This window comes from Anser brachyrhynchus, assembly GCF_964034855.1.
Source record: "Anser brachyrhynchus genome assembly, chromosome: 4".
NCBI lineage: Eukaryota > Metazoa > Chordata > Aves > Anseriformes > Anatidae > Anser > Anser brachyrhynchus.
In genome coordinates this window covers 51,742,199-51,770,181 of record NC_137698.1, presented here as the reverse complement: position 1 = coordinate 51,770,181, position 27,983 = coordinate 51,742,199, and the positions used below count along the sequence as shown (strand labels likewise).

Below are 27,983 nucleotides of genomic sequence, written 5' to 3'. Positions count from 1 at the left end.
GATGAGAGCTGAGTAGAAAGTGTGTGTGTAAACAGTTGGCTTTCTTTTTAAAACTCATCGAGGATTGTAGTATAGAAAATGGGTAGTCACTCTTAGAAAGATGACAATATTCTTGGTCTTTTTTGTGTCCATATATTTACTGTTACTTGTACAAATTCATTTTAACTACAGTGACTTTTCTCCTCTTGATAACAGCACAGATTTTTCTCAGAAATGCCTAAAGACTTTTGTAATCTTGACAGCTTTATTTGGAAAATATGTTGGTTAAAATATCTCCTCTTGGGTGTCTTTTATGGCACCATGTATCTGACATTGTTGACTGCAAATATACAGTACATGGAAATCAAGTCATAATTAACTTTTTTTGCTCTTTCTTTTTTGAGGTTCCGAAAAGAGACTTCTCTGCTATGATCTGGCCTTTTCGATTTGCATATGACAATGAAGGATGGTCTAATCTGGAAGGATCAGCTAATTTGCTCAATCAGACAGGTAACTTTTTTCCCACTTAATTTATATATCAGAGGCTACATATGAAGAAACAGAGAGAAGCAAGAACACCTAGCTGGCTGAGTCTGTTCTTACATTAACACAAGATCTAGTGGTTTTCTCCTGAATTTATGAGCTATTCCAGTACAATCACTTCAGTTTAAAAGCTATTTACAGAGGCAGTCATTTTTTCTTAGATATTAAAGACGTTTTTGGTTGGTGGAAACACTTTACTGTATGTTTTTTGTTTGTTTGTTTTTTTGCTTGATTTTCATTGTGTTGTTTTCTCTTATATTGCTAATGAGTCACTTGTCTATACAGAAATACTTTGCATAAGTGAAATAATGATAGATAACCTTCCTTCAGGCATGGGCAGGCCTTTTCTAGCCGCTGGGTTCCTTCAGGGACTAGATGTCTTCCTGCACTTGGCAGCTAAATCTGTAGGAGAACCTGTCAGGTGGCAAAACAATACCTCAGTATGTAAACATGGAGGGACAGCAGTGCCCTGAGAAAGTGAGATGGCTGTGGGTAGTCTGCAATTCACTGGAGCTGGGAACCCTTCTGTTGCCATGCCTGTGTGCCGGTGCCAAGGTGCTGCAGGCTAACCAATTGCTGGGACAGCAGCAGCCTGCTTCCTCTTGCACATGAGCCTTTGGAGTGGAATAAGATTTGGCAGATGAAGGTAAATGCAGACGTACTGCGCAGTGCTTGTTCATTAAGTTGAAAGCAGTAGACACCCTACTGTGCTGTTGGGTGTACATACAGAATACCTAAATACCTAAATGCTTTTGAAATGCACCGAGCTATGTATGTGTAGGCCAGCTGTACAGTGCAGTCTCATGTGTGTCTGGTTATGTGGCAGGGAGGAGCTTTGGCATCCAAGCGTGAGGATGTCTCCATCAGGGGCTGCGTAGCCTGTGACAACTGGAAGTCTGGGCATCGGTTTGTTGCTGGTGTAAGACTGGTCCCAATTGACTCCTGAAGGACTTGTGGCCATCCCTGTGTAATCAAAAGGGAAATAGTGCATTCTCTAGTCATTTATGATTTGTATTTATAGCTCATAGTTATAAATTTGTAAGGATTTCTTTTTTTTCCCCCTCATTTTAGGTGCAGATTTCATCACTATTCTGGAGAGCGATGCCTCTAAACCATTTATTGGGAACAATGATCCAACAATGTGGCTCGGAGAAAGACTAGGGTTTTACACAGATTTTGGTCCAAGCACAAGAGATCATACTTGGGGGTGAGTCACCTTTACGTGCACACTGACAGTAAATAAAAATAAATACTCCATTAAAACACGGACAAAGAATAATCGGAATAATAATCACCTTAATCACTTGCTGGGGCTTGTCTTTAAGAACTTGTTCTGACTCCCTAGCCTTACAACGCAATGCAGATGAGGGTTTCTCTTTGTTAAATGTGATCAGTTCTTGATGCCTGTGCCTGCAAGCTACCTCGGTATTGGTGATACAGAGTATGGCATCCTGGCCCTTAATGGAAGGTTGGAAGTTGGATTTGGAAGTGTGACATTCCAAATTATGTTTCTGATTCGCTTTTTTCGTCAGCTCTGAGAACTTTAGATTTCAGCCTTCAACGTGTGATAGCAGTTGGAAAATGTAACTGCACTCGGAGTAATTACAAATTTTGAATTCATTAAATTCAGCTTGGGAAGTGTAGTGGGAAATGGACATAGAAAGGCACATGTCTGTCTGACCAGAACTTTTGTGTCTGCTTTTACTTTAATGCTTGACCAACCACCAGTTGGATATCTTTGAATATTTTTGCAGTCTGGAAAATAGTGGCTTATGATGTGGTGGTTTTTTAGGGGGATTTGCAGATCTCTGTGGGAGGTGGAATTTCTAGTGAAGTTGCAATGGCTATTTTATTCTTCCTGTATGTGAGGAGAATTCAGTAACTTTCCTCTTCAAGAGCCTGTATCTTTAAGTGGTACTAAATGAGATTTTTTTTTTCTGCACTATTTATGACCTATTCATATCACCTTTGTTACCAATTTCTTTTGGGGTGAGAATGAATTTGATAATGCTTTTTTCAATGTGTGATTAAGTAATGTTTTAGTCAAAAAAAATCTTAAGTTCAGAAAGATCCTCTAGAGATGGTTTGAATTCTTTTGGTCACATTTATCTGCTTAGTTCAGATTAGCTATGTTTATGAACTACAAAAAGTAACTCTTTCCTTCTTTTCATGTAGTATTATGGCACTGTCAAGGTATCCAATTGTAAAATCTACCCACCACCTTCTTCCATCTCCAGAGGGAGAGATTGCACCTGCCATCTCCATGACTGTCAACTTCACAGGGAAACTGGTTGATTTTGTTGTTGCTCACTTTGGAAATGAAGAGTGGGTATTCTATTTATTTATCTCCTGTTATGTATGTCGTGCAAAGTTAAACATAATTGTCATCAACTTCTGGGATTTCTTTTGTATTCTTTAAAATCTGCTATAATACTGGTTATAGCAATACACATTGGAAAAAATACTGTGATCTAACTAGCGGTTAGAAATTTTAAAGCCTTTTTTTAAGGGATGAATGTGTCTTGCAAAACTTGGCTGAGCTCTATATCGAAGTTAGTAGAGATATGAAGAAAATACTGTTCTGCAAAAACAGGAGCAGGGCTACCGATACATCTCAGGCCACGAGAGCATCCTTCTGACTTTCTGCATCCGTTATATTCCACAATGAGTGCAGATAGTTATGGATAGCTAGCAGTAATGGACAACTGATATTTATTGAAATAAAAAGTAACAATTCTGAAGCCTCCAAGAAAGGACAGTGTCTAAACAACAACAAAAATATACATTCAGTGTCTTTCTGACTATATGAAACTGGAAATATAAAATCTGATCTCTGGATTTGGAAATAAAGAATTATTTTATCAGTAACTCAAATATGTGATGAAAAGGACTAAGGTGTATCTTTCAGTTCTTTACTTTAAAGTAATGTCTGAGTTATTGTGTAATGAATATTAATAAGGGATAGTTTTGCGATGCTCCATGTAGTTGTATTTTCTATTTGCTGCAATATCTGAAATTATGTTTCTGTCATTTGTTTTAAATTTGTTTTAATTTACGGAGAGACAAATTTATGGATTGGGTGCAGAGTATAATACACAAAGAAGCTGCTCAGAAAGCAGTAGGAATTCTCATTATCCCATACCAAGCTTCCTCCTTCCTTTTTCTTTTGTGGAAGCTGTGCTGCAAGCATGCAAATTGTTTATAGATCTCCCTTTTACTAAGCATATGTAATTGTCAGGAACCACTCCCAATCTGAACTCTACAAAGAAATTCCATTCTGTGTTTCACGCAGATGATTGGACTTGCCTCTCTGAAAAACTGTTTGTCAAAGCATAAGAAAATAGCTCTGTATTCCCCTCTCATGGAGAGCTAAGATAAAGATGAAGGAGAAAATAGGAGGAGACACTTGGGAAACAAGCACAAATTAGATTGTGTTTTGAGATTAATGGATTTTATAATTAAATGCCATATACAACTGCTTGTTTTTCATCTGTCATTGCTGCTTAGAATGACGTAAACTAAGATACTAGATAACTGGGGATTTTTTTAAGACTGTTTCTAAAACGTGGGAATATGTCAATGGTGTCCTTTAAAAGAACCCATCTTCTCGAGAGGCATGTCTAGAAGGAGCAGCTAGCTGAGCAGGCAACTTTACACATACCTAAGTCAGGCTTCTGTTGAAATGGTCTTTATCTCCTCTCCACCAGCTCCTTCTCTCTTATTCGTTTGGCCCACTCAGAAGTACTGCTATTTAAAAGCACAGTATTTCAGCCCCTGTCTTCTCAACTTGCTGTCTCAATGCTCTGTAGCCCAGTCTACCAAAATATAGAAGAGAACATGCTTTGTGCAACTGTTTAAAGTTATTAACATGCAGAATCATGGAAAGAGAAGCATCTTTGCATTATATTATGACAAATCCAAGGACAGGAACTGGATTTCGGTGCAGTATTCATCCTACCAGGCTCCTCTTATGCTGTCACTTTTGGTCATGTTGGAACTGTTGTGTAAATCTTGTTAAAAAGATGGAGAATACCTGGCAAATATTCTAAGCGTTAATGGGATGACATAGCTCTTAAGTTATATCTCATAAATCACGTGACTCAGACTGTAAGACTACTTTTTACCATGATCTGTCCATCATAAAAGTAAAAGGTTTTGTTGGCATACGAACTCTTTATTATGCAGCAGACAGTCTGTACTAGCACAATTACATTTCAAGTGCAGGCAGTGACAAAGCCTCAGATAACCAAAAGAACTCACATTTCCTAGTAATGAGATAGGTATTAAAAAACAAAACAGTAATAGAAAAAGTTGATAGTATAATGGTTAGGAATAGAACCGTGATTACATCCACTGCTACCATGTGGCTTTTATTCAACATGGTGATCATCTGGAATCGGCAAGCTTTCTGTTAACTTTCATATTCTCTAATACTGGGGAATAAAAACGGTGTCAGACTCATTTCTGGTGTGCTATGATATAGCAGACAGAATCTGGGCTTAAATACATGTGTATTAAAGTCTTTCCCAATTCTTTCAGAGAGGACTTGGACAGAAAACTTCAGGCCATAGCTGTTTCAAAGTTGTTGAAGACTAGTGCTAAGCAAATTGTATTTCTAGGATACATCACTTCAGCTCCTGGATCCAGAGATTATACGGAATTAATAGAAAATGGAAATGTCCAGGTAATATAAAAATAGTGCTTCTTTCAACAGTGAGAGATAATGTATATTTAAACATTCAATTTAATGTTGCAGTGTGGTAGCTTAGACACACAAGAAGATGCACGCAGATTTTCAGATACAGTCTTCAGCTACCTCATGAAGTGCTGTAGAGAAGATGGAGTTATGTGGTGAAAAGACAAGAGGCAATGGACTTCAGCTGCCATGAGGGAAATATCAATTAGATGGTAGAAGAACAAATCACAATGAGGATTGTCAAGCATGAGAAGAGGGGCCCAGAGAATTTGTTAAATCTCTGTCCTTGGAGATCTTAAAAGCTTGGCTGCATAAGGCCCTGAGTAACCTGCTCAAAGTTACTTTGAGCATACGGTTGTGAGTGGGTGACCTCAAAAGGTCCCTTCCAACCTGTAATTCTGTGATTGTTTCGTTTTAAAACAGTTCTGCAATTTGGCTGTCTGTCAGGAGGTCTAAAAAGTCTGATCTGTCTGTGTCTAGCATAGTGGGTTTTTTCCTTTCTACCTTGCTATCACATTTTAGGCAAAACATTTTTCTACACCAGGTTTGTACACTGGTTCTGTAACTGATTTAAAGCCTAACCATAGGGAGAGCTTGTCTTGTTTGACTTTTTTTTTCTTTCACTCATAGGACATTGACAATACAGATCGTGACAGGTGGTGTAGCTATATTATGTATCGTGGAGTAATAAGGTATGTTAAAGAGGAGCATTTAGAAATTTGATTTAAGTATCTTTATGACAATAAATTTTACACCTTGCTGTAGGTAATTGTGTAAGAGTCTTACATCCCTTAACAAATGTGTATGGAGAGTTAGGTATCTTACGAAATAATGTGAAATGCTGATCTCAAAAATAATTGGTGTACTTCCAAATATAATTAGCAAAGGCAGTGTTAGAGTTTCACCCTTCTGTGTCAAAAGCCTTCAGACCTAAACTGCTTTGGTAATATAAAAATACTTTTTCTCCAAGATCCAAGCTCTGGCTTTGCAGCATCACTCTAAAATGTGAAGGCTAAGCCCTAATTTGTATGTGACACAGAAGATACAAATTATAAACTATGATTGTAGGGTTCGTTCAAGCAAAATGCTGATCTAATCGAACCAAGATTTATGCTGGATTTAGTGGAAATTTTAACCGTGTAAACCCATATCGGAGCACTTTCCTCTGCTGGGACCTATGCACTCCACGTCTTGTAAATACCAAGCTCCTTGTAAATCATTCTCTTGGTGATGTATGTACCAGAATGTAATTAAGCTCATTCCAAATTAACTATGTAAATTCTGCAGTGTTAACAGGAGTAAACCTGGTAAACTAGATAGCTGCCTTAAGTAACTGTATTGAGTAGAAATACCCCACCATTCGCAATCTCATTTTATTAGTTGTTCATGTTGCTCATGCTTGAATTCCTATCTGGAATTTCAGAATCTCTTCAGTGAAGTTGGTGAGCTTACAGGAGTATGCATATTCTAAAACTGTGATTTTAAAACTGAAAAGTTTTAAAACTGAAAAACTGATTAAGGTCCTATACTTAGAATTTGTTGTCAAGAACTAAAACCTTCCCAGTTTTTCTGTTTGTGACATTGTGTTATGATGCACATGTTTATGGAGCACGATAAATTAAATAATAAGATTGGGAAAAAGTGACATGAATTAAGAATGTGTCGAGACTGCCATGAATTATTCTTCAAGCTAACTCATCTTGAATCTGACAGGTTGGGCTATGCCCGCATATCTCACGCTGGTTTAAGTGATTCAGAAGTCCAGATGGCCAAATTTAGGATCCCAGATGATTTAGATAACTATGTTGATAATGACAGAATTGTTACTGATCCCAGCCAAGTTCCCGAGGACACCCATTTCAATCCCAGGTCAGTACATCTCATAAGAAGTTAAGGAGATGATGCACATGACATCTAGGAACAAAGTAGTTCTCAAAGTGGGAGGTACTGGTCTGTACCAAATTAGGAGGCAATGACTTCTGATTTGTAATTCCATTTTTACCATTAACCTGGCATGTGCCTTGGGAAAATCCGTCTGCTGCGTTGCACCATAAATTGAAGGTAATGTTTATTTCACCCAGATAATTAATTTCTGAGATTGTTTGATAGGGACATTTGCCAAGTGGTGTGGTAACTCTTTTTATAGATGATGAGAGATCTCCCACGTTTCTCAGCACTTTGAGGATCAGGAGCATAAAATACTACTATTTAGAACACAAAATACAATATATGTGTTAAAATACTTATGCAAAGAGTAGTTAAAATATACTGTATAACTAGAGCAAATGTCAAACCGAATGCCTGATGCAGTTTGTTACTTTTGTCCAGAAGAGAAAAGGACGAGGTTTTAAGCTGATGTTATTTTTCTACTGGCATTGCATAACTAAGAAACATGGAGAAACATGTTTATTTTGGATCAAATATCAGCGGAGAGCCATGGGGTTTGAGATGGATGTTGCCACAGAATGACAATTTCCAACAATGCTGAACTTACTAAGTTAACTTGTTTCTACTTTACACAGTACAGAATATATATAATATATATATTTTATATGCACTAACAGTTGAACTTACTTTTTGTTAACCACTCAGTCACTGGCTTCCTGCCTAAGCAGGGATTTGCCTAGTCTTTTCCACATGATGAAACTTGCCCAAAGTTAGAATTACACTTTCGAATTTTTCAAAGTTGATTTCAGCACAGACTATTTTTTTTTTGGTCCTGATTTCTTTATGGCTGCCTGTAAGCAGAAAAAAATGGTAGTCTTTAGGAATAAGTTTAACTTTTTCCCATTGTAGTTCATTTGAAGCACAATGGTACTATTTCTACACGTTACTTAGCACTGATATTTTGTGTAAGTACTACATTTTACTTTTATAAATCCATCTACTGTAATAGGCAGTGGTCAAAATCTTCAGGTTTAAATACAGCATGAAAAAATACAATTTTCACCATAATTTTCAAAGAAAAATCTGTGATATTAACAGTAGAGCTGAGTATTTGGATACTGTGGAGAGCAAAACACTATCTCAGTGGAAAAAAAATACAGAGCATAGGATTTTACTGGATAAAAGCCCCCCTTACCTTTGTCAGCTGGAGTTCCATTTATAGAGCACTCATAGCATTAATCCGATCAGTGTAATTAAATGTCTCCATCCTCGGAGACCTCAAGCTAGTTATCTGACATAGATTATGATTTATATGTAAGTAGGATTATGGTCTATTTCTGAAACAAGCTATCTAGAACATTAAGAAGTATTAATTATACTACAGAAGTGCGTGACTTGACTGTGTGGGTTAAATCATATTGTAATGATTTTGCTTTCTTGAATATTTTTCTTAGGTTTGGATCTTACAAAGATGGACATAATTATGAGCTTATTCATCACTTTCATATGAGCACTCCTAAATATTTTAAACGAACGAATTAGAATGAGAAAATAACATATCACTGGGACCAGCAAAGGTTTGTTGTTTGAAACTGAACTAGCAGCCAAAAAGACTACATTGTTTAAGAAGGAGGAACTCCCATGCTGTATAACACTGAACTTCTGTGTCATAGTTGGTGACTCTCTTCTTTAATGAGTTGTCATCACTGTAAGAGAGGGAAGTTGCAAACATTTTGATAAACTGGTATCCACCTGGGCCAGACATCTGTTTTGTATGCATCCAAGCAGGGGTGGGAGGTTGATTTGGAATAACTTCCTCAATTTTATTGAACGTATCCTATACTGTACTTTTTCAGAGTTAAACGGACCTATCCTTTTCAGATATGACCCCTTTCCTCTCCTGGTAGCTCCTTGGAAAAAATACATGCAAAAACTATGTTTGAACAAGAGTGTGCACTTTTGACTTGAATCTGCTGCTGAACCATATTTTATTCTTAAAGAAATTTGGTTTTATAGAACAATTTGCAGACGATTGATATTTATAGTATTGGTGAAAAGGCTGTGACTCTTACAAACTAACAAAATATTAGACTTTGCAATGTTTTTACAAAGAGCATAAAGTATTTCTGCATAACTATTGTTTATGACCCATGGGCACACTGCAGAAGAATTTATTTAAAAACTCCTGCTTACAATGACAAGGTTTCTGTGAAGAGACAAAAGCTGATTGTAATTTTTATTTCTTGCACTTCCAGCAGTTTTCTTTTGCAAATGCCAGTAGCCCTGGTCTCTCCCTTCTCACAGCCTGCATCAGCTGCTGGTGCTGGCACCAGCATTGCACAGTGGTGCTGAGTAACCCCACTTCTTTACTGTATGCACCGATGCTAGCTCTGACTTACGTCCAGCCACAGGTTTGCCTTTCCACAGCATGTACAAAACATAACATTAACTTGCCACATTACTTAATATTTTCCACAGGCTGACTCTACAAATAGCTTGTAACATGAACAGTTTATTCATGTGAGATGCAGGAAATAGTATTCATAAACATAAAAGCTTGAAACCTTTTATTTTATTTTATTTTTAAATGATTAAAAAAATAGAATCAGGGCATTTTTCAAGAAGTCAGACACCAAAGCACAAGTTGTGGTAATGGATCAGGCTATACATCATCTCTGTGTGTAATCTTCAAAGTCAGTGTGCATACTTGAATGGATTTTCAACTTTCACAGGATTTAGAAATGTTCTCCCCTTCCTGAAAGCTGAAGTTAAAATATTCTGTTCCTTTGAGTAACGTAATGTTGGTGGATCTGTACCTCATAATGTCCACATATCCCACTGTATGCAAATGTAATAAGTATCAATTATATGTCGGCATTTGGATTACTTTCTCAGAATGACTAAGAGAAACTATGACCATGAGCTGTATGTATACTGCTAAAGCTAAACCTACTCTTGATTTGTCCTTGAATCTGCATTGTCCTAACCCCCTGTCTCTGCCTGGTTTAGAAAACAGTGCAGTCCACCTCTTAGTCGCAATCGCTATGTCTCAAACTATGAAAGAAATGTGCTAGAACAGGTCTTGCTGCAGGGGCATGTGACTAGTCCTGTTGTTGTCTAATCCCACTCTTCATTTCAACTTTCAAAAGGTACTGTGTTATGAAATAAAAACCTCTGTGGATATCTTACACTGTACGTTCAGAGACATGAAAAAATAAAATGTATAAAATAGTCATGTTTTATTTTCTGAATGTTTGAACTTTTCCTGGCCGTAAAAGGTCTAGTTTATGAGTCTGACTTCTGAATAATTTGTATTCCGTTGTACTTCTAGTTCCATCCTCCCTGGCATTCTGTGCACATTAGTTAAAGTTTCCGGGAACATAAAGGAAGAGACATCATTTCATCAGGAGCCTAACAATGAGTACCTCCGAATAACAAGGACTCTATGTAACTTGTAAGAGAGCAACTTTTGAGAGTAATTGTACTGGATTCTTCAGCAGGGTGGAGACTCAAGAATCCTCTTACAAATGTTCCCACTTTGAGCCCTCGAGGGGGAATGGGCTAAAGTTGCACCAGGGGAGGTTTAGGTTGGATATTAGGAAGAACTTCTTTACTGAAAGGGTTGTTAGGCATTGGAATAGGCTGCCCAGGGAAGTGGTTGAGTCACCATCCCTGGAGGTCTTTAAGAGACGTTTAGATGTAGAGCTTAGTGATACGGTTTAGTGAAGGACTTGTTAGTGTTAGGTCAGAGGTTGGACTAGGGGATCTTGGAGGTCTCTTCCAACCTGGATGATTCTGTGACCCAGACATTTCTGTGTCTGGTAAGCTCAGCTTCAGAAGCAGTGGCCCAAGTGTTGTCACAGAGCACTCTGAGACCTGGGAGCTGCAGCTCAAAACTCTTGATCTAAAAAGTACCTGATTTTTTTTATTTCCCATTTTCAAAAGGGGTGTTGCAGCTACAAGCTTATTCAACAGAAGTTGGGCACACCCTTCAGTTGAACAGCAGTTGACGTTACTGAAACAAGCTGGGTGCAGCTTAAGTGTGCAGGTGAGAGCAGCTCCCACATATCTATCTCATGGAAACAGAATACGGAAAACATTCAGGGTCCTCTGCTTACAGGGAGGGAGGGACCTTTGTGGCCCCAAACAAAAGTGCTGCTTGATTTGATGTACCTCCAAGGTGCAGGCAGAAATTCAGAGCTGCTCTCTGAATCTTGGCTGCGTAAAGCATTCCTAATTATGGGTTAAGCAGGCTTTTTCAAGGATCTCAGACTAAAGTTGAAAAAAAAAAAACAACCTTGAAATCTAATTCAAGGATTTAAATAGGAGTGACCAAAAGCCCTGATTTTTTTTTTCTTATGTATGTAAAATATTACATTTGTTTGCACGGTGTTACAGAAGGGCCCTCAGGGTCAAACTCACCTATCTGTTAAGTAAGGGTAACAAAACAAGCCTTTTTACTTAAGCAATGAGCATAGTATGAGTCCATGGGACATGACAATGAACATCGGCTGAATTACTTATGAGGAGGGATTTGAAAGCTGCAGTTACATAATCTGCAGCTGCTGCTTTCTGCCACCTGAGGTCCTCTTTTATCCCCGCTCAGTAGTGTACTGCTCATAGAGAACGTTACAGTATGTACAAGAATAACCCACTGTTGAGGTGTTTCACTGCAATTCTGAAAGTGAAAAATCTTCTCAGAAAGATTACATAAAGCTGTTTGTATTCACTTGGGTATCGGTTACTAGATTTAGAACCATGATTGCTGGGTTTCTGGTAGACAATTTGTCTCTTTTCTTACAATGCCCCGTACTGTATTTTGTAGATGCTTTATCTGCTTTGTTAATGTTCAGCAAATTCTGCTTTATTAACGTTTTTATTTTCAATACAGTTTTTTTCCCCCCTCTGACTTGAAAAACATAGTGATTTGTGAGTGTGGTGCCTAAAATGAACTTTCAAGTTCATTTCTAAGCAAAGCAAGACGAACACAGGCATTTGGGAGGTGCAGTGACTTCAGCAATTTGGAGTTTAATAACTTTTGGAATCAAAGGGTTCTCTCCAAGACCTTTCTGTGCTATGTTTCTGATAGTGAAAAAGGCTAAATTAAGTGTATGGTGCCTTTCTGTCTATATGTTATGCAGTATTTTTCACAGTCGATGGTGTTTTTTATGTGGTTGCCATTTTAAACTATCAAAAAAAGGCAAGCAAACTGAAAAAGTAAACAATTACCTTCTCCTTTAAAGAAAAAAAAAAAGAAAAAAAGTGCCCTTTCCCTTCCTTGAGAAGGCCTTTGCAAATGAGTGCAGCTTTAAGTTAGTCCCAGCAGCATGTAAATCAGCTAATGCATTTCTTGCCCCTCCAGGTCTCGGTTAATTATTCCTCTTCTGTGTGTTGTTGGGAGCATTTGCATGTGTGTTTGGTGAGTCATGAAAGGATATTGATCTGGCTGAAAAAGAAAAACACAAAGCAAAACAAAAACACAACTTTTTTTTCCTCCTTTTTTTTCCTCCTTTTTTTTTTTTTTTTGGGTAGGGCAGGGGCAGGGTTGCTCTGTGATCTACCCACTATCTAACTGTCCAAGTGGCTGTACTGGCGCAAAAGAAAGGATGCCAGGAGGGCTAGGATTAAGAGGCTAATGCCAGAACTCCTTCAACTGCCTTTGCCCTTGAGAGAACGCTTGATAAACCATGACCTAATCGGTGTGCTTTATTCAAAGTGAAGTGTTTCTGTGTTTTGTAAACTCAGGCTTGAAGAGAAGCTCAGAAATAAAACACAGGCCTGATGACATAACATCTCCCTGCCTGGAAGCTTGTGTAGTAGTTTACAATAAGTGGCAACAAGGGGGCTACGTACCCCTTTTTGGGTTTGGAACCGAGGTGCAAAGGTGTGAGCTACAGTGGGCCTTGCTCTCGTGGGATGGGCCTTGCCTGGCTGGAGCATACATGCCACAGTTTGGCAGGCAGAAGCAGAAAACAAAGTCTATTTTGTCTTTTCCTATGGATTTCTTTGCAGATCTGCTTTTATGGAGCAGAGATTATGCTTGTGCATTCACCTATTCAAAAATATTTTGAACTTTTAATGTGTCACATTGACAGTGTGATGTGCTTTACAGCTGTGGAGAGCAGCAGTTAGAGAAGCTATAGTCTGAGGAAGGGTTTGTAGAGCAAAGCAGTATCTGTCATTTTAGACTTAAGAAAGAAAAAAAAACAACATAAAAAGCTTTATTTACAAACAAATGGCTTCAGATATAACCAAATAGGTGTGTGGTTTTGTTTTTTTTTTTTCATTATTTTTAGTGACACCTTCCTTTAGGTTTGTATCAGTTACATACAGCTTGGGTGAAGATTGTGTGCGTGTGAGAATGTATTTTTATTCTGAACCGAACTGACTGCGTTCTGAGAATGAATTTTTATTCTGTGTACTTTTTCTGGTCAGCGTGCCGGCAGCCAGGCGCCCTGAAGGACTGATCCTCTCAGCCCCGAATTACCCCATGGGTTGTAACTCAGTCGTGCCCTGCGGAGTATGAGCTTGGGCTGACACGCGCAGATCTGAATGTCTGGCATGCGGGACGTTGGAAGTATCTGAGAAGCTAACCCCAGCTTCTGCTGCTTTAATTTTTATTTATTTTCCCTTTAACCTCTATATCCGCTTTTTTCCCGTGGAGCCGGGCCTCCTCCCCGCCCCTCTCCCTCAGCCCCCCCCCCATCCCCTCAGTTTCCCTCCCCGCTGCCACAGCAGAGCCCCGCCCCCCGTCCCGCTCATCCAATCGCAGCGCTCGGTGGGCGCGGCCCTCGGCCTCCGCAGCCAATGGGAGGCGCGGCTGACACAAAGTGGCGTTCTCTGCACGCGCTTTCAAGGCCGGCCAGGAGTGGCAGCGGTGAGGCCCAATCAGAGCGGAGGGAGGCGGGGTTAGACCACGCTCGAGTCCAATAGGACTGCGGGAGCGGGCCGGGGGAGGTGGAAGGAGACTGACAGCAGCTCGGCCCAATCGCACGGCACAACCTGCGGCCTCCACGGGCGGCGCCAGCCAATAGACGCCGCCGGCGGGCGGGGCCGGGAGGCGTCCGCGCTTGTGCCGTGCGATTGGGAGAGAGGGGCCGAGGGAGCCGGGCCGGGCCGGGCCGGCCGTGCGTGCGCGCTGCACGAAAATGCACTCGGATGGCGCCGCTGTCAGTGAGTAGCGGCCGGGCCGCCCCTCCTCCTCCTGCCGCCTTCACGGCCGCGGGGGGGCTGCCAGGGGCTGGGGGGGGCCGTGAGGGGAGCGGGGCCGTGACGCAGCTCCCCCAGCCTGGGGGGGCCGTGAGGGAGGGGAGAGCCTCGGGGGGGGGGGGGGAGAACGCGCTGAATTGTGGGAGGTGGAGTCCCGCCCGCCGCCGCCCCCCTGCGCGGGGAGGGGCCGCGGGACTACAACTCCCAGCAGGCGCAGCGGCGGCGCTCCCCGCCCCCGTCCCTGAGGTGCGCTCCCCGCGGGGGGGGCCCTGGGGGCGGCGGGCGCTGGGGCGCGATCGCGGCTCACAGCGGGGGGCCCGGCCTGGCTCGGTGCGGGGGGGCCGCTCGGGGCGTCGTGAGAACGCGTCTGCGGGCGGCCCGGCTCCTCCGGGCTCTGTGTGTGTGTGTGGGGGGGGGAGCGCGGCGTGCCGGCGGCTACGGCTGCCGTTAGAGCCCCCATAACCGCCTCGCGCCCGGCCGGCCTTCTAGAAAATGCTTTCTGGGGGGCCTCGGCGGGCTGCCCTGCCCCAGGAAACACCCGGAGGGCTCCGTTACACGCGTGTGAGCTGCTCCTACGGCCCTCCAACGCTTCCTAAAGTAGGGTGGTGAAGGCTACACACTGATTTTTTTAAATTTCTCTGCAAAAAACACAACAAAATACTGCCTCATCCTGCAGCTGGTACTGCTTTCCCTTTCAAAATGTCCCTTGGGGTATATGGATCTTCCACCTCCATGTATATATATATATATATTCTACGCAGTTCGTGGCCTGCTGTACGTGGTATTTTAAAAAGGAATGTTTTACTAAACTAACTTGCTTTGTTATCGGTAGATTCATAGCAGTATTTTTTTTTTTTCCACATTGATTAAATGCTTGCAACGGTAAGTGGCAGAACATTCCTTGTGGTCCGTCTCTGCCCTTATAATGTAAGCTGTTGTTACGTTTTTTGCTCATTTGTTTTTTCTTTCTGAGACTGAACATAATGCTTTTTCACATTGGATAAGAAGCACAGCTTTCCTTTTCTCTATTGCAAACGTTTGCTTAGAAGTTTCTTGCAACTCCAATAAGAATAAACAGAAATGCCTTCTGTTTGCGAGGAATGCAGTAAGCTGAGTTAGGCAAGTAAGCAGTCTTCCTCTCACTGCTTCTCTTTATTCTTTTGTACCAGGATGAGTTTTTATTTGTGCAGTTTCAGCACTTTATTTAAATTTGATTTTGTCTGAGTAACTTGTATTAACTTTAGGTGAGTCACTAATTCTGTATCTTTACTTTTTTTTCCCCCCATCGATTTGGAGATAGGAAAACAAAGACTTTTCTTTTCCCCTCCAAAGCATTTTGTCCTGGTTTTGTTTGCATCTTGAAGCAGAAGAGGAAATCATGCTTGATTTCTGCAAAATGCTTTGTGGGAAGTAAAGTGCTAGGAAATAACATACATCCCATAAATACGTGCAACTCTTGTATCCAATTTAAATATTAGAGCACTTAATGGTGATGGTGTATTTCTTTCTACAGTGAGTAATGCTACTAACAAGGGCTTCAAGCAGAAGCATTATTTTAAATGTACCTGCTTGCAAATCCCAGAGAAGTGCTTTTTCATGTTGTCCAACTAAAACATTTTATTTAAAATTATAAGTTTGAGATTAAATACAATATCTCATTTTGTCTCGTAAAGCGGTTTAAAAAAACAACCAACAAGCCACATCCCAGTTTGCACAGTGATGTGTATTTTATTTTTAAATACATATTGTTGTTACGGCCACAAGGCTTTAATTTGCCGTCGGGAATGAGCTGGCGTGGCACGTTTCTGTGCCACTTGTTGCAGATGTGTGGCTGCACAGACCCTGGGACTCTGCCTGCTGCAGGGGCTTGCTCCTGCCGATGAGATTCCTGCTTCCAGTGCTCCTCTGGTCAGGGGCCTTGTGGGAGCACCCTCTAATCCAGTCAGTCAAATTTATCTGGGTTAGCTCTTGCCCTCTACTTACGGTGACTAAAGTGACGCGTTAGATTTTTGCCTGCAGTGGATTAGGGAATGTGCCCGTGGCCCCTGCTGCGGGCAGAGCTGTGGGATCTGTAATTTTGGCAGCCAGGGGAAGCAAACAGCTGGGGCCTGGCATGGCTGTTCATAGGCTGTTGCAGCTCCATCGCAATGCGTAGCGGGGCCGTGTGGTGCTGGATGCCCTGGCAGTGCGCACTGGATCTGGACAGGGTTGCATTTCTGCTGAACCAGCTGGAATACAGGATACAAAGTTTTTATTAGCTTTGTGCCCTTTGTAGGATGACAAACACCACCTAATCTGGCATGAAGTTGAGAGTGCTGCGGGCAAACTACTCTGGGGCCATCGCTCTTAGTGATGCAAAATTAACTCACTGATGCTCCTCAAAATGAATTTGGTGGTAGAGTGAGTTAGGCTGGATGAGCACTTCCCATCAAATGGGTGTAAAACTGGTTGTGTATGAAACGCCTTGTAACTCAGCTGTCCACGATCTTGGCTGAAAGAATGTCTGTTCGCAACCTCAGCAGCACAAAATCACTGAAGGGCTGTTTGATTTGTTAATACATGCTTTAGAAGGAGGCTTAAATTGGTTCTAATTTTCCACTGCTTTTACTCATTCTTTTCCAGCTGTGGCAGGTCATTCCGGCGTTGTTATGTTCTGGCAGGAATCTCCCTTAGGAATGCTTATCAAATACATTCAGTGGGTACACAAATGGTGGTATTTGCAGCAACAGCAACAGACAGATTGCACCATAAATGCACTCAGTGCTAGGTCTCTTTTCTTACAAAAAAAAAAAAAGGCCACAAAACATGCGGCAGTGTTCAGGGTTTTTGAGGAGTATCTGTTGGTATAGGCCTGACTTGTTCCAAGTCAATCAAGGATAAATGGAAATACATTCAAACTAAATAGTAGCTGTGCAACTTCTGTACTGCTTAAATTGCTCCAAAATTCTCAGTGAACTTTAATCTGCAGTAGCTCTTTTTGTAAACAAGCCTTCGGGTCAGGGTACACATTCAAACACCTAGGTAAAATAAGGATTTCTTCCTGTGGAAAAAACATTAATGCTGTTCCGTATCTGCGTAGCACGCAGTCGTTTTGAAATATTTTGTTACAGGTGACGTGGTAATACCGAATGCGGCAGGGAAGGTTTACATTGAAGTGATACATTTTAATTCAGGTGTGGTTTAGTACCTTGTCATTTCAGCCACATTTTGTTGGTGGGCCTTTATTCCGGTTACTTACAGCGCTCTGTTTTGCTTCAGAATGTTTTAGGGTGTAGCATTTGGAAAACATACTCAAGTTTGCAAGTGCAGGTTTGGATACAGCTGGTGTCAGCAGTACCTGTGAGCTCGGTGCTGGTCTGTAGGCAGGTGTGCACGCAGGAGAAAACCCCGGAGGCACCACGTCTCTAGCTCTAATGGCTGGCTCCTGTTGGGCTTGAGTAGGACGGGCACCCGACTTCTCCATAGGGTTCGTTGGATGCCCTCATGGTCCAGCCGCGGCTGGAGTTCAGCTCTGCTTCCTTACTGAACCAGGCCCTGTGTTCAACCCCATCAAAGCAAGGATGTTCCTCTGCTTCCCAAGCCTTTTTCTCTGCCTCTCCTTGCCTGCTTGCTCTGGCATGGTGGACGGGGAGAGATGCATCTTCTGCGGGCTGCCCATGGTACAGGGTGTCGCTGCCTGGGGGGATTCAGCTGGGGATGGTGGAAATGAGTTCTTAATCCTGGCTTTGACAGGAGCGCGGGGTCAGCTCCGAGCTGCTCCCTGCGCTGCACTGCACTTGGGGCATCTCTGCCTTTAGAGGTGTTGTGGTGCTTCTGTGTAAATGAAAGCAAAACTGAGGCACACATTCCTTTTAAAACAAAATACGCTCAGTAATGAGTGTAGTGATTCTGCTTCCTGAATGTAAGTACTGAAGGCTTTCACCAAACGTAGGCTTAGATCTGAACTCCAGAATTCATTAGTCAATTACTGTTAGGATAATTCTGTAAGCAGAGTGCAGAGCGTGACATTGTGGAGTTGAGAGATGCCAAAGTGATTCTTTTTTTGGAAAAGTAAGGCTTATTTAAAACTGGTGAGGAAGACGGTGCTTTGAAGTATTATTTCCCCCACTACTGCAAATTTCCTTCAGTTCTGTTATTTGAAGCCGAGGATTGATTATATTAAATAAAACTAAAAGCAGAAACATTCCACTTTAATTTTCAGGAGTGAATCTGCCTAGCATGTGTTTCTATCTAATTGTTTTCTGAGAAGCTTACAGAAACACTACAGTATTTGTGCTGAGTCAGACAAATCCTTGCAGTCATGAGAATTACTCCTACGACGACTTCCACAGTAAATTTTTAATGCGCAGTTGTATCTATAGCATTTAAGTGTTGCGTCTGTCTAGGATAATATTTTTAGACTAACTGTTTAGACGTGCATCTACTAGAGGTTTTCTGTGCGCTGAAATAATCTAGAAGCTTTTAAAGGAAACTCGAGAGGCTGCTGCTGGCCTGCGTTAGTGCTACTGCTAATTTTGTAGGAGATGATAATCGCGTGCCCAGGGGCTGGGGGTTGTCAGAGCTTGGAAGTGATAATTCTGACAGCAGGAACTGAGTTAGAGATGTCAGGCAAGTACGTGTCAAGGTGTGGGTAGGCTTGTAGCTGGAAATACTCTTTTTCTAGATATTCATTTGTGGTCTCGTGTGAATAGTTTGCCAACACAAAAATTGGAGCATGGTCATCTTTTTTCCTAAAAATGTGACTTGACAGGTTTGAATTTGTCATTTCAGATAGGAAACTAGGGCATTCAGCTTCGTTCACCTCTGCCATTTGCTTATACTTCAGATACATATTGAGGTTTTTATATCAGATATTTTGAGGTTTTTGTTCATTGCATTTCTAGGTGTGTCTGGCTGAGGGGAGCAGAACGATGTTTAGCTTAGTTTGCCGAGGAAACGAGCCCAGCCAGCTGCTGCTGCTTTTGCCCCTCTGTACCCATCAGGTCCGTGGTATAAATTTCAATACTAAAGTATTTTAAAGGTTATTTTAAAACTTGTTGACGTTTACATTTAATTAGTATCTGATTAGGACTAATTGACTAGCCTGGAGTTCAGTACTTGTGCATAGCGCTAACCTGCGGACCAGGTTTAAGTCCCGTGGTGTTAGGTTGGTTCTGGCATTTCTTTTCTTTCCGGTTTTCTGTGGAACTGGAATTGTTTTACTCAGATGTATATATTTTTCCTTAGGTGTTACATTGTGGATTATTTCAAACTATGTTATAGAATTTGGAATTTCCATTGCTTCAGCCTTTGCTAAAGATAGGCTAAGACCTGCAAGAAAAATAAGCACATACATTTTTGTTGACGGATCTGTTTGACGTGCGCCTCTTGAAGTTTGTACCTCGGGAAACATCGCAGCATATCTTCTACTCAGAGTTTGTGCAGCAGGCAAGTTTCCTTCTTTTGGTCCCAGGTCAAGATTTTTCCTTCTCTGCAGGAATAAAACCAGAGCCAGCAGCACCGTGCGCTGTTTGGGGTTTGAGCAGAGAGTTTTCCTGAGGGGATAGCAGGCTCTGGCTGGTGCGTTGACTGCGCTGTTGCCCCATGGCTCATTCTCAAGATGGTGTTCGATGAGTATGGGAGGAAGGATTTTTCACCCCTTGTTCCTTGAAAAACTCTAAGTATGCCTTTTCAGTGGTATAGGATGCTTTGTGTGCCGTTGCTTGCAATACACATACAACAAAGGCTGAGAGCGGCTCAGAAGGGGACTTGAGCTGTAATTTAACTGGGTAATTCATTGGCAGCTGCTCACCTTTGCTTTTGTAGCAGGAACTGGAAAAGAAGCTTGTTTTCTGTTTCGGATAACATCCTGACTTTGCCAGCTTCCCGTGCGGGAGAGACAAAACATGAGACTCTGGTTTCATTCTAGAAGCCTCAATGCTCATGTGGGTAACCGGGCAGTGCAGAACTGAGGTGTGATGCTTGTTGTGTAAGAGCTGTAAAATATATCTGTGTAACTCCTCTAAGCTCATCACAACTATGTGACGTTTTTTGAAGTAACAGATTAAAATTGTAAGGATATTTCCAGTGGAGGCGTGAAATACACTGGTATTGGCGATGTGTTTGGAAGCGCCTAGGAATGTTTTATTTCAAAGGCAATAACTAGTCTATATAATTCTAGTTTAAAAATGATAGAAAAAATATTTTAAAAAGTACTATCTGAAATTATTTAATATTAATTTAGAAGAAAATATTTGCTCAGTGTTTTCAACTTGTTAGCTCCAGGTGTAACTGCTTTCTCTAAAGACCTGTGTTCTTTGTAGGTCTTAGGCTGGACAAGGGAAACTTTAAAATTACATTTTAATCTTTAATGGTCATCTTCCCCCAATCCTCCCATTCCCCCCCCCCCCCCCCCCCCCCCTTTAAGAAAAAAAAAATCCTTTGTTGGATTGAAGGCTGGCTAAGAAACTGGGGGTTGTTTTTTTTCTTTTTGCAGAACGGTTCTGCTTAGTATTGTTTGACTAGCAAAAATGGAACTTAATTGAGCACTTAATGCAGAAAAAAATGTAGCGCCCTGTTCAAGATGCAAGATCTTCCTACCATGGCGTGGTAAGAAGATACGGCTTGTTTTTGTCTTGATATAGATTATAAGTACATCTAAAGTGTGAAATTCCATCTTTGGCACATCTGACTTAGAGAAATTGTCTTGCTGTGATGGTGAATTGGGGAAAATAAGCTAAGAAGTAGGCAGCTATTACCGAAATGAGACTTTCCAGATAAGACAGTAAATGCAACATGTGATTCATGTGATGCCTAAAGGTATCTTTAGAAATTTTTTAATTCACCCTGACGAGAGAATTCCATGCTGATGTGTGCTACAAGAATGGTTACAGCAGGCAGTTCCTTCAAATGCACTTCTTAAATTTATAATGGTGTTTTTTTGCTTTTCGGGGGATTTGATATTTCATGAAGTTACAGAATATTCTCAGCTGGGACCCAGCTCCACACAGGACCACCCAAAAATCAGCCCATGTGTCTGGGAGCATTGCCCAAACGCTTTGTGAACTCCGGCAGGCTCGGTGCCATGACGACCTCCCCAGGAAGCCTGTCCCTGTGCCCGACCACCTCTGGGTGCAGCACCTTCTCCTGACACCCAGCCTGACCCTCCCTTGTCCCAGCTCCATGCTGTCCCCTCGGGTCCAGTGCAGATTGTTTATCCATAGATTCTGGGTCATCTCCAGTGTATTTTGAGAGCTTCTTTTAAAATGCTCCGGATGGAAATGTGGGAATTACAGTTTTGTCCTTACTTGCATCTTAAATTGGAAAGCCAATCTCAATATTTCCCAGTAAAGATGCTTCAGTGCATCAGCTGGTAGCAGCGACGCTGGGCATACACGGGAATTTTGCTCGGGAGGCTGTGCTTGTCACACAGAACATGTCTCTGGCTGTGTAATCAGCGTGCTTTTCAACACAAGTTCTAGTGGGGTTGCTAGTTTGCTTTCAGTTTAAAGGGAAGTATCTTCTAGTAGTTTGCAGTTTGTATCTCTCTCAGCTGGTCTGTGCCCAGCTTCTGAGATTCCTGCTGGTTTGCATCCTCTCTGAGTGGATCCAAGTTGATCTTTTTTGTGAATTACTACTTTTCTAGTTTTGTTCTTGGCACATTTCTAGCAAAAATAGGTGATTTAAAAGAATAGAAGAGAATTAGTTTGTTGCTTTTTTTTTCATCCAAAGCAAGCTCAAGTGTTTTATTTGTGGAGTATGGAAGCAAAGTCAGTGCCTAAGTTAAGGCTTCTTTCATGAAGCGTCAGGATTCTTTTTTTTTTTTTTTTGGTCTTCGGTCTTAGCTGCTGTGTTGTGACTTTTGATTCGTTATACAAAAGTCATGTTTCAACTGTGTAAGTGTATTCCAGTAATTTAGTTTTGCAAAGAAATGAGCATGGAGGCAAGTACTTGTTTGTTATCTTTAAAAAAACAAGTATTTTTACTAGTGATTTTAGAATGTTGCGTGAGAATTAAACTGTTTTTGGAATAGATGGAAGAAGAGGATCGAGAAGCATGGAAACTCTGTGTAATGATACCTGATTTTAAAGACAAAAGTTGTAAATATTTAAATTTTTCAACTTTAATATAATTTTGTACTTAAGTATAGTTCTGTTTTGCTGGGAATCATCCATGCCATAAGAACAATGTGCACGTAGGATCTCCTGCAGATTTAACTTGCTCATTTCCATTTGATGTTGAAAATGTTGATGCTGAAAGAGAATTGAGTTGGCTTTGTTTTATAGTGTTGTAATGATTTTATTAAATTACCAGAATATGCGAAGACCTTGGTTGCTACAGCTGGAAAGCAGGCAATTTAAAACTTTTTTTTTCCTTCCCCTCTAGATTTTCAACTGAATTCTCACCTATCAACACTGGCAAATATTCACAAGATTTACCACACCCTCAATAGGCTGGTAATGACTTGCCATTTTTTCTCTGTGGAGTAGCTAGGGTTATGGTCCAGAATGTTTCTGTGGTTGAAATCATTGCATGATTACACTTCTTATAAAACTATGACTGCCTTTCTGTCTGAGAGGCTGTGGGTTTCAAATAGAAGAATTAGGAGATTAGCAGCATTAGTAAAAGTTGAAAAATTATTCACCAGGGGTCAGAGTGGAGTTTGAGGAGCGTTCACTGCAACAGAGTTGTTTATTTCAGAAGGTTTTTTCAATCCGAGTTTTCCTAGATCTATCAGATACTGATGATAATCATCATTATCCAATTTCTTACAGTTCTTGTGGAAAATATTGAATGAGTGAGCTGTCTTCTTGCAACCATGCAAAGAGTGAAACACAATTTTTGAAGAGTATCCCTGCTGCTTTTACACTTCTTATACTGCAACCATATCTGGAAGTGCCTATATTGCTTCTGTTCATATATTGCAAATTTGGTGGAAAAGATACTGCCTAAAAAGGGGGTAATTTGTTTCCAAGATTTCAGTTGTTTTTAACCAGTATTCTTGGGAACAGGTATGGGTGTTTATCCTTAAGCAAAGCCACTTCTGTGGTAAATGCTAAATTTGACTTAAATGGAATTGTTTAGAACAGCACTGTAAAGTTCCCCATTCAGTGGATAGTTACTTCCACTCTTCAAGCATAGTTTGTTTTTGATTTAAAAAATATTTCAAGATACTTTTCAAATGACTTACAGACTATCCTTGAATTTCTTAGATAAATTTGAAGGGGTAATTTTTTTAGATAAATGCAAATCCAAAACACAAAGCCTCTGCAGTTTTAGCTAGATGTTCCTTAAATAATGAAGTTGAATATTAAAATCAAGTAAAGGTTAAAAGCATTACTGATCGATGAAGGTCGCTATCTTGTTTAACTGTATCATTCCTCTTCTCTTACAGAATCTGACAGAGGACGTTGGTCAAGACGATCACCAGACAGGTATTTAATAGGGACGTAGTAGAAATAGACCAGAACAATGTAATCGTGCTTTGTGAAATAAGTTTCTCTAACATTGAAACTGAAATTTTAGGAAGCTAAGGGAGTTCTAGAAAGCAACTGCCTTTTTAAAAATTTTTCTTCAAAATAAATGTACATGCTTTCAATTTCTTCACTTGTGAAGAGCTCATGTAGGTTTCAGCAGTGTGTCATTTTACTATTTCTGTGTGAGTTCTTTAGAAGACTTTATGAAAAATTTCTCTCACTCCTTGGACTCAACCCATTAGACTAGCAGAATATCCGTGTTCTTACAGTGTTTTGACTCTTGAAAGAGCATCAGTGAGAACAGAGCAGAAGCAAGAACTCTTGCGGTTATTGTGTTGCCTGTGACCGAGTTTAAATGCTGTGCTCCAAACAGCCCAACCTTTTTTTTCGAGTCATTTTGCTGGAGGGAACATTTTCCTGGTTCTTGTGCAGATTTTTCAATATATGTCTAAGGGCTATTTCTTAGTTCCAAATTTATTTTCGGTTCTATAAAATGTCATCATTTTTGAGGCCTTCATTTCAGGTGCGTGGTACTCGCTTGCTGCCAAGTCTTCTTCACCAGCATTTGAGCTTTGTGGCTTGATAACTTGCAGCATTTGTTGCCTTCTTTTGTGCTTGTTCCTTATGAGCTAGCATCTGCCTTGATTTCTTTTTCTTCATTCCTTTCTGTGTTTCAGGCATGATACCTAAGGAGGAAGGAAAATAACTTGTTGGCTTCAAGCCCTGATCATTCAGCACAACAGTTCTTTAAAAGTGGCCATGTCTGTCCTACCATCTGCCTCCAAGTTGTTCTCTATCCTGAGGTGCTGGCTATGTGTGCTGATGTTACCCTGAGCACTTAGGAGAGTGGAGAGAGCTGTCAGCTCCTCCTGGAGATTTCTGGGATGACATCATAAATTTAGCACACTCATAGCCTAGAGCAATGAGAAGAGTTGCATAGGACTGAGTTGTTTGGGATCTTAAAGAGCTCACTTGGGGCTTGTATACCGTCCTCCATACTGCAACAGGTGACTTTATTTCATAGTTGCACTGTCTTACCCTGTCTGTAAAAGGCTTCTATCAAATATTTTCTGTCAGTGTCCTTAGTGGTTTCATATTTGAAATTAGTTCCTCACGTAAAACCTCATCAGAAGAGGCTGAGGCAGCTAGTTCCAGACAGCCCTTTTACTGTCTGTTTGTTAGAACTGATGTCCTCTCCCATCTCCTGATGGAGACGTGCAGTTTTCCCCATGGTGACCTAGGTGCTTGAACTAAACACAGATACATCCTGATTTTGTGTTTAAAAATACATTCTATAATCTTTGTTTACTTTTGATCACAAATAGCTGTTGTGAAGCGTGAGGTATTGGTCTCAAGGCAGTCACATTCTGTCACTAATCAATAAGAGTAGGTGTGCTTAATGTATTTGGAATTTGTCCTCTCTCTTGCTTGGCGCTTCTATTGCAAAAGGTTAGTGTAAGAAGTCAGCCTCAGAGCTCTCACCATCTCTCTTGGAAGGTGTTTGAGCATGTTGTTGATTTTGATGAAATGCTTTATTCTGACATTTGTGGTTATCCTATTACTTGCGTTTGTTTGAATTAAGCTGTTTCAAAAGCTTGAGGGTGTTCATTGAATGAGTTTGGGAAAAAAACCCTAGGAAAGAACTTATTTTTTTACAGTAGCTATGAAAAAACCTTTAAAACCAGGAAGGAAGTATGAAATGAGAGTTGAAAATAGAGGTTGCTCTACAAATGAGAACATCTTTAGATTTCATTCCAGTGTTTTTTATGCTTCTGCCCTGTTTTATATCTCCTTTTAGAAAAAGATGAAGCCCCAGCGTATGCATAACTTCTAGCCTTGAGTTAGTTGAAATCCGCATTTGGTTTCCCTTGTATGAGGACAAATAGACATGCAGGGGGAGGTCATGGCCATTGTGAATATAGTGCAGTGACATCTCATGTCCATTTCACATGGGACTTGACCATTCTGAAACATCTTACCCAGGAGTCTTATGTAAATCTTAAAAAAAAAAAAAAAAAAAAAAAAGAAAAAAAGAAAAAAGGTTACCTTCACAAATTCTTTGATTTTGATGTACTTAAATTTTAATAATTTCTGTTCTCCAATAAGAACTGTCAAGACCTATTTGTTTTGTTACAGACTTTACAGTAGTGAAGAGATGCTGTGTATTTATTTGAGGTTTTCCATCCAGAACTCATTAGGCAGTCACATTAGGTCTGCAAAACATTCCTTGGGTGTTATCAAACCGATCTAGAGGTGATTTTTGTTTTTTGAGATTTTTTTTTCACGCTTTGAGTCTTTTGGAGCAAGCCTTATCCTTAGAGATTACTATGCTTTTCCTGACATGTATCCTGGTTAACATTATTACAGTGGGGGCCCTGTTTTGGGAATGACTTAATACACATCTAAATTGGGTTCAGGCTTCTAAAAGCTATTTAGAAAAACTGAGTATTTCAATTTTAGGTTAACATTTATAATGAACTTTAAATGCTTATTACATTTATTGTAAAGCAGTTGTTTCTGAACTAACAATAAATGTACCAGACATCTAAATTACTTTGGACAATTACCGCTCTTCTAAGTATTAGTATTTCTTTTCCTGGAACGAGAACTTAGATATCTAAGAGCTAGATGATGGAATTTTCAAAATTCCTTCGGTAATTTGGGAACTAACATGGACCTCACTTCAAAATACGTGTCACCTGCTCTAATTACACTCCAATGTGTTAGCATTCAGTGTGTTTGTATACATCTGAAAAAATAAGACTGTAAATGTGTCGTGGGACTTTATCAGCTGTTAGTAAGGGTAAGAATTACAAGCATTCATTAAACAGTTTTTTCCTACTTTATATATATATTGACTTGGAAAACTCATTCTTGAATTTGAAATAAGTCATTTTTGTCATGACTACAAAATTAGCAGCTTTTCAATAGCTTACATTAATAATGATTTGATTATTAAATTGTAACTTGCTTGCCTATCCAGACTACAATGTCTTGAAAAGTAAAGGTACGTATCCTGTTGTCACCTGGCTGGTTTAACATAAGGAGGTAATGTCTTCAACAAAAACAAGGTTTCATTGGTTTTCTTGAAGCTTGGGACAGAGTGGCAGGGAGATTATTTTGCCACTACTCTTTTTAGTTGGTTTAAATAAAATTCTCGAGTCCAAAACAATTCTGTAGTCTGGAATTCAAGACGGAGAAGAGCATTTTTCCTGTATACCTGCTTTTACAAGAAGATTGCAAATTGTTTGATGCTTTGATGAGTATCTTAGTTTTTTTTCTCATCTTGTATCTGAAAAAATAATGACTGTTAACTGTGTTTGTGGCGGTCTTTTTGCATCATTAAATGAGCAGCTGTATTTCTCCAATTGCTTCAGCATTCACAGTTTATTATTTTTCTTTTGAAACATCCATCTACTTAAACATCAGAAGAGCAGGAGGATTCACAGGCGTTACCTAGAAAGAAGGTGAAAATTATGGCAGTAAATCACTGCTATAGGGACATAGCTTGTAGAATTCGTTTTTATTGACCACTGTTTTTTCTTTTTTGCTTATTTTGGTTTTGTTGCTGTTCTAAGAGTGTCCCTCCCTGCAGTGCTTATCCTGCGCATTGTTTTAAATTTCTTGGGGTGGATTTTGGCTCTTGAGTTGATATTTCCCTTTGTTTCCTGTAAATCGTCTCCTGCAAATTTGGAAGTACTGAATAGAACGTTTGGCAAACAACATTTATACTCGGCAGGCTTTTGGCTGATGGTGGCTTATTCAGCAGCCATTTGGAGGCTCTACCTTGCAAATGCTAGCTTCAAGTGTCAAAAAAACAGTGAGAACTAGGAGGGTTCTGCCAATCTTGAGTTGAGACCCAGGAGTAAGAAACTTTGAAGATAATCACATCAGAGAAGCTGCGCTCGGTAAGTAAAGTTCCTGTCAAACTTTGCATGAAGTCAGAGGGAGCTGCATGTGCATTTGCAGATGATTAGGCCTGTGAGAAGTGAAATTAGCTGCAAAAAGCTAGACCTTGAATTTATGTTTAGAATTAGACAGGTCTGTGTGGAAAAGGTTAATATTAACGTTACTTAGTGAGTTATGCTGTAAAATAAGAAATTGCAGGAATTGAAACAAACCCAAACTCAGATAGTTTTTAGCATTAGATGGGGGTAACAGAAATATCCTGCTCTGTTCACCTTCCAGAAATTATTACAAGGAAATTATAACTA

At 40.4% G+C, this 27,983-nt stretch overlaps 2 protein-coding genes across 27 annotated transcripts in view; both read left to right on the top strand.

Moving 5' to 3' along the window:
- Positions 1 to 10,325, top strand: part of CWH43 (cell wall biogenesis 43 C-terminal homolog) — a 30,801-nt gene extending 20,476 nt beyond the window's left edge. For all 5 annotated transcript variants that reach the window (XM_080589923.1, XM_080589921.1, XM_080589922.1 and 2 more), the window contains exons 10-16: positions 384 to 489; positions 1,594 to 1,729; positions 2,698 to 2,847; positions 5,062 to 5,206; positions 5,849 to 5,910; positions 6,932 to 7,087; positions 8,560 to 10,325. In XM_080589923.1, coding sequence (XP_080446049.1) covers positions 384 to 489; positions 1,594 to 1,729; positions 2,698 to 2,847; positions 5,062 to 5,206; positions 5,849 to 5,910; positions 6,932 to 7,087; positions 8,560 to 8,647 — 843 coding nt within the window. In that variant the 3' untranslated portion in view covers positions 8,648 to 10,325. The remainder of the gene's footprint in view (positions 1 to 383; positions 490 to 1,593; positions 1,730 to 2,697; positions 2,848 to 5,061; positions 5,207 to 5,848; positions 5,911 to 6,931; positions 7,088 to 8,559) is intronic.
- A 3,697-nt stretch (positions 10,326 to 14,022) lies between these two features.
- The window catches only part of DCUN1D4 (defective in cullin neddylation 1 domain containing 4), a 36,366-nt gene continuing 22,405 nt past the window's right edge, over positions 14,023 to 27,983 (top strand). For 3 of the 22 annotated variants that reach the window (XM_080589329.1, XM_080589324.1, XM_080589318.1), the window contains exons 1-4: positions 14,138 to 14,278; positions 20,790 to 20,902; positions 22,679 to 22,745; positions 23,688 to 23,727. Coding sequence is in view for 2 of the 22 variants with exons in the window: in XM_080589316.1 (XP_080445442.1) it covers positions 14,254 to 14,278; positions 22,679 to 22,749; positions 23,688 to 23,727 (136 nt within the window). In the remaining 20 variants the exon portion in view is untranslated. Of the gene's footprint in view, positions 14,279 to 20,789; positions 20,903 to 22,678; positions 22,750 to 23,067; positions 23,253 to 23,687; positions 23,728 to 27,508; positions 27,678 to 27,983 lie in introns of all 22 variants that reach the window. The other 19 variants (XM_080589326.1, XM_080589335.1, XM_080589333.1 and 16 more) reach the window with 15 other exon arrangements.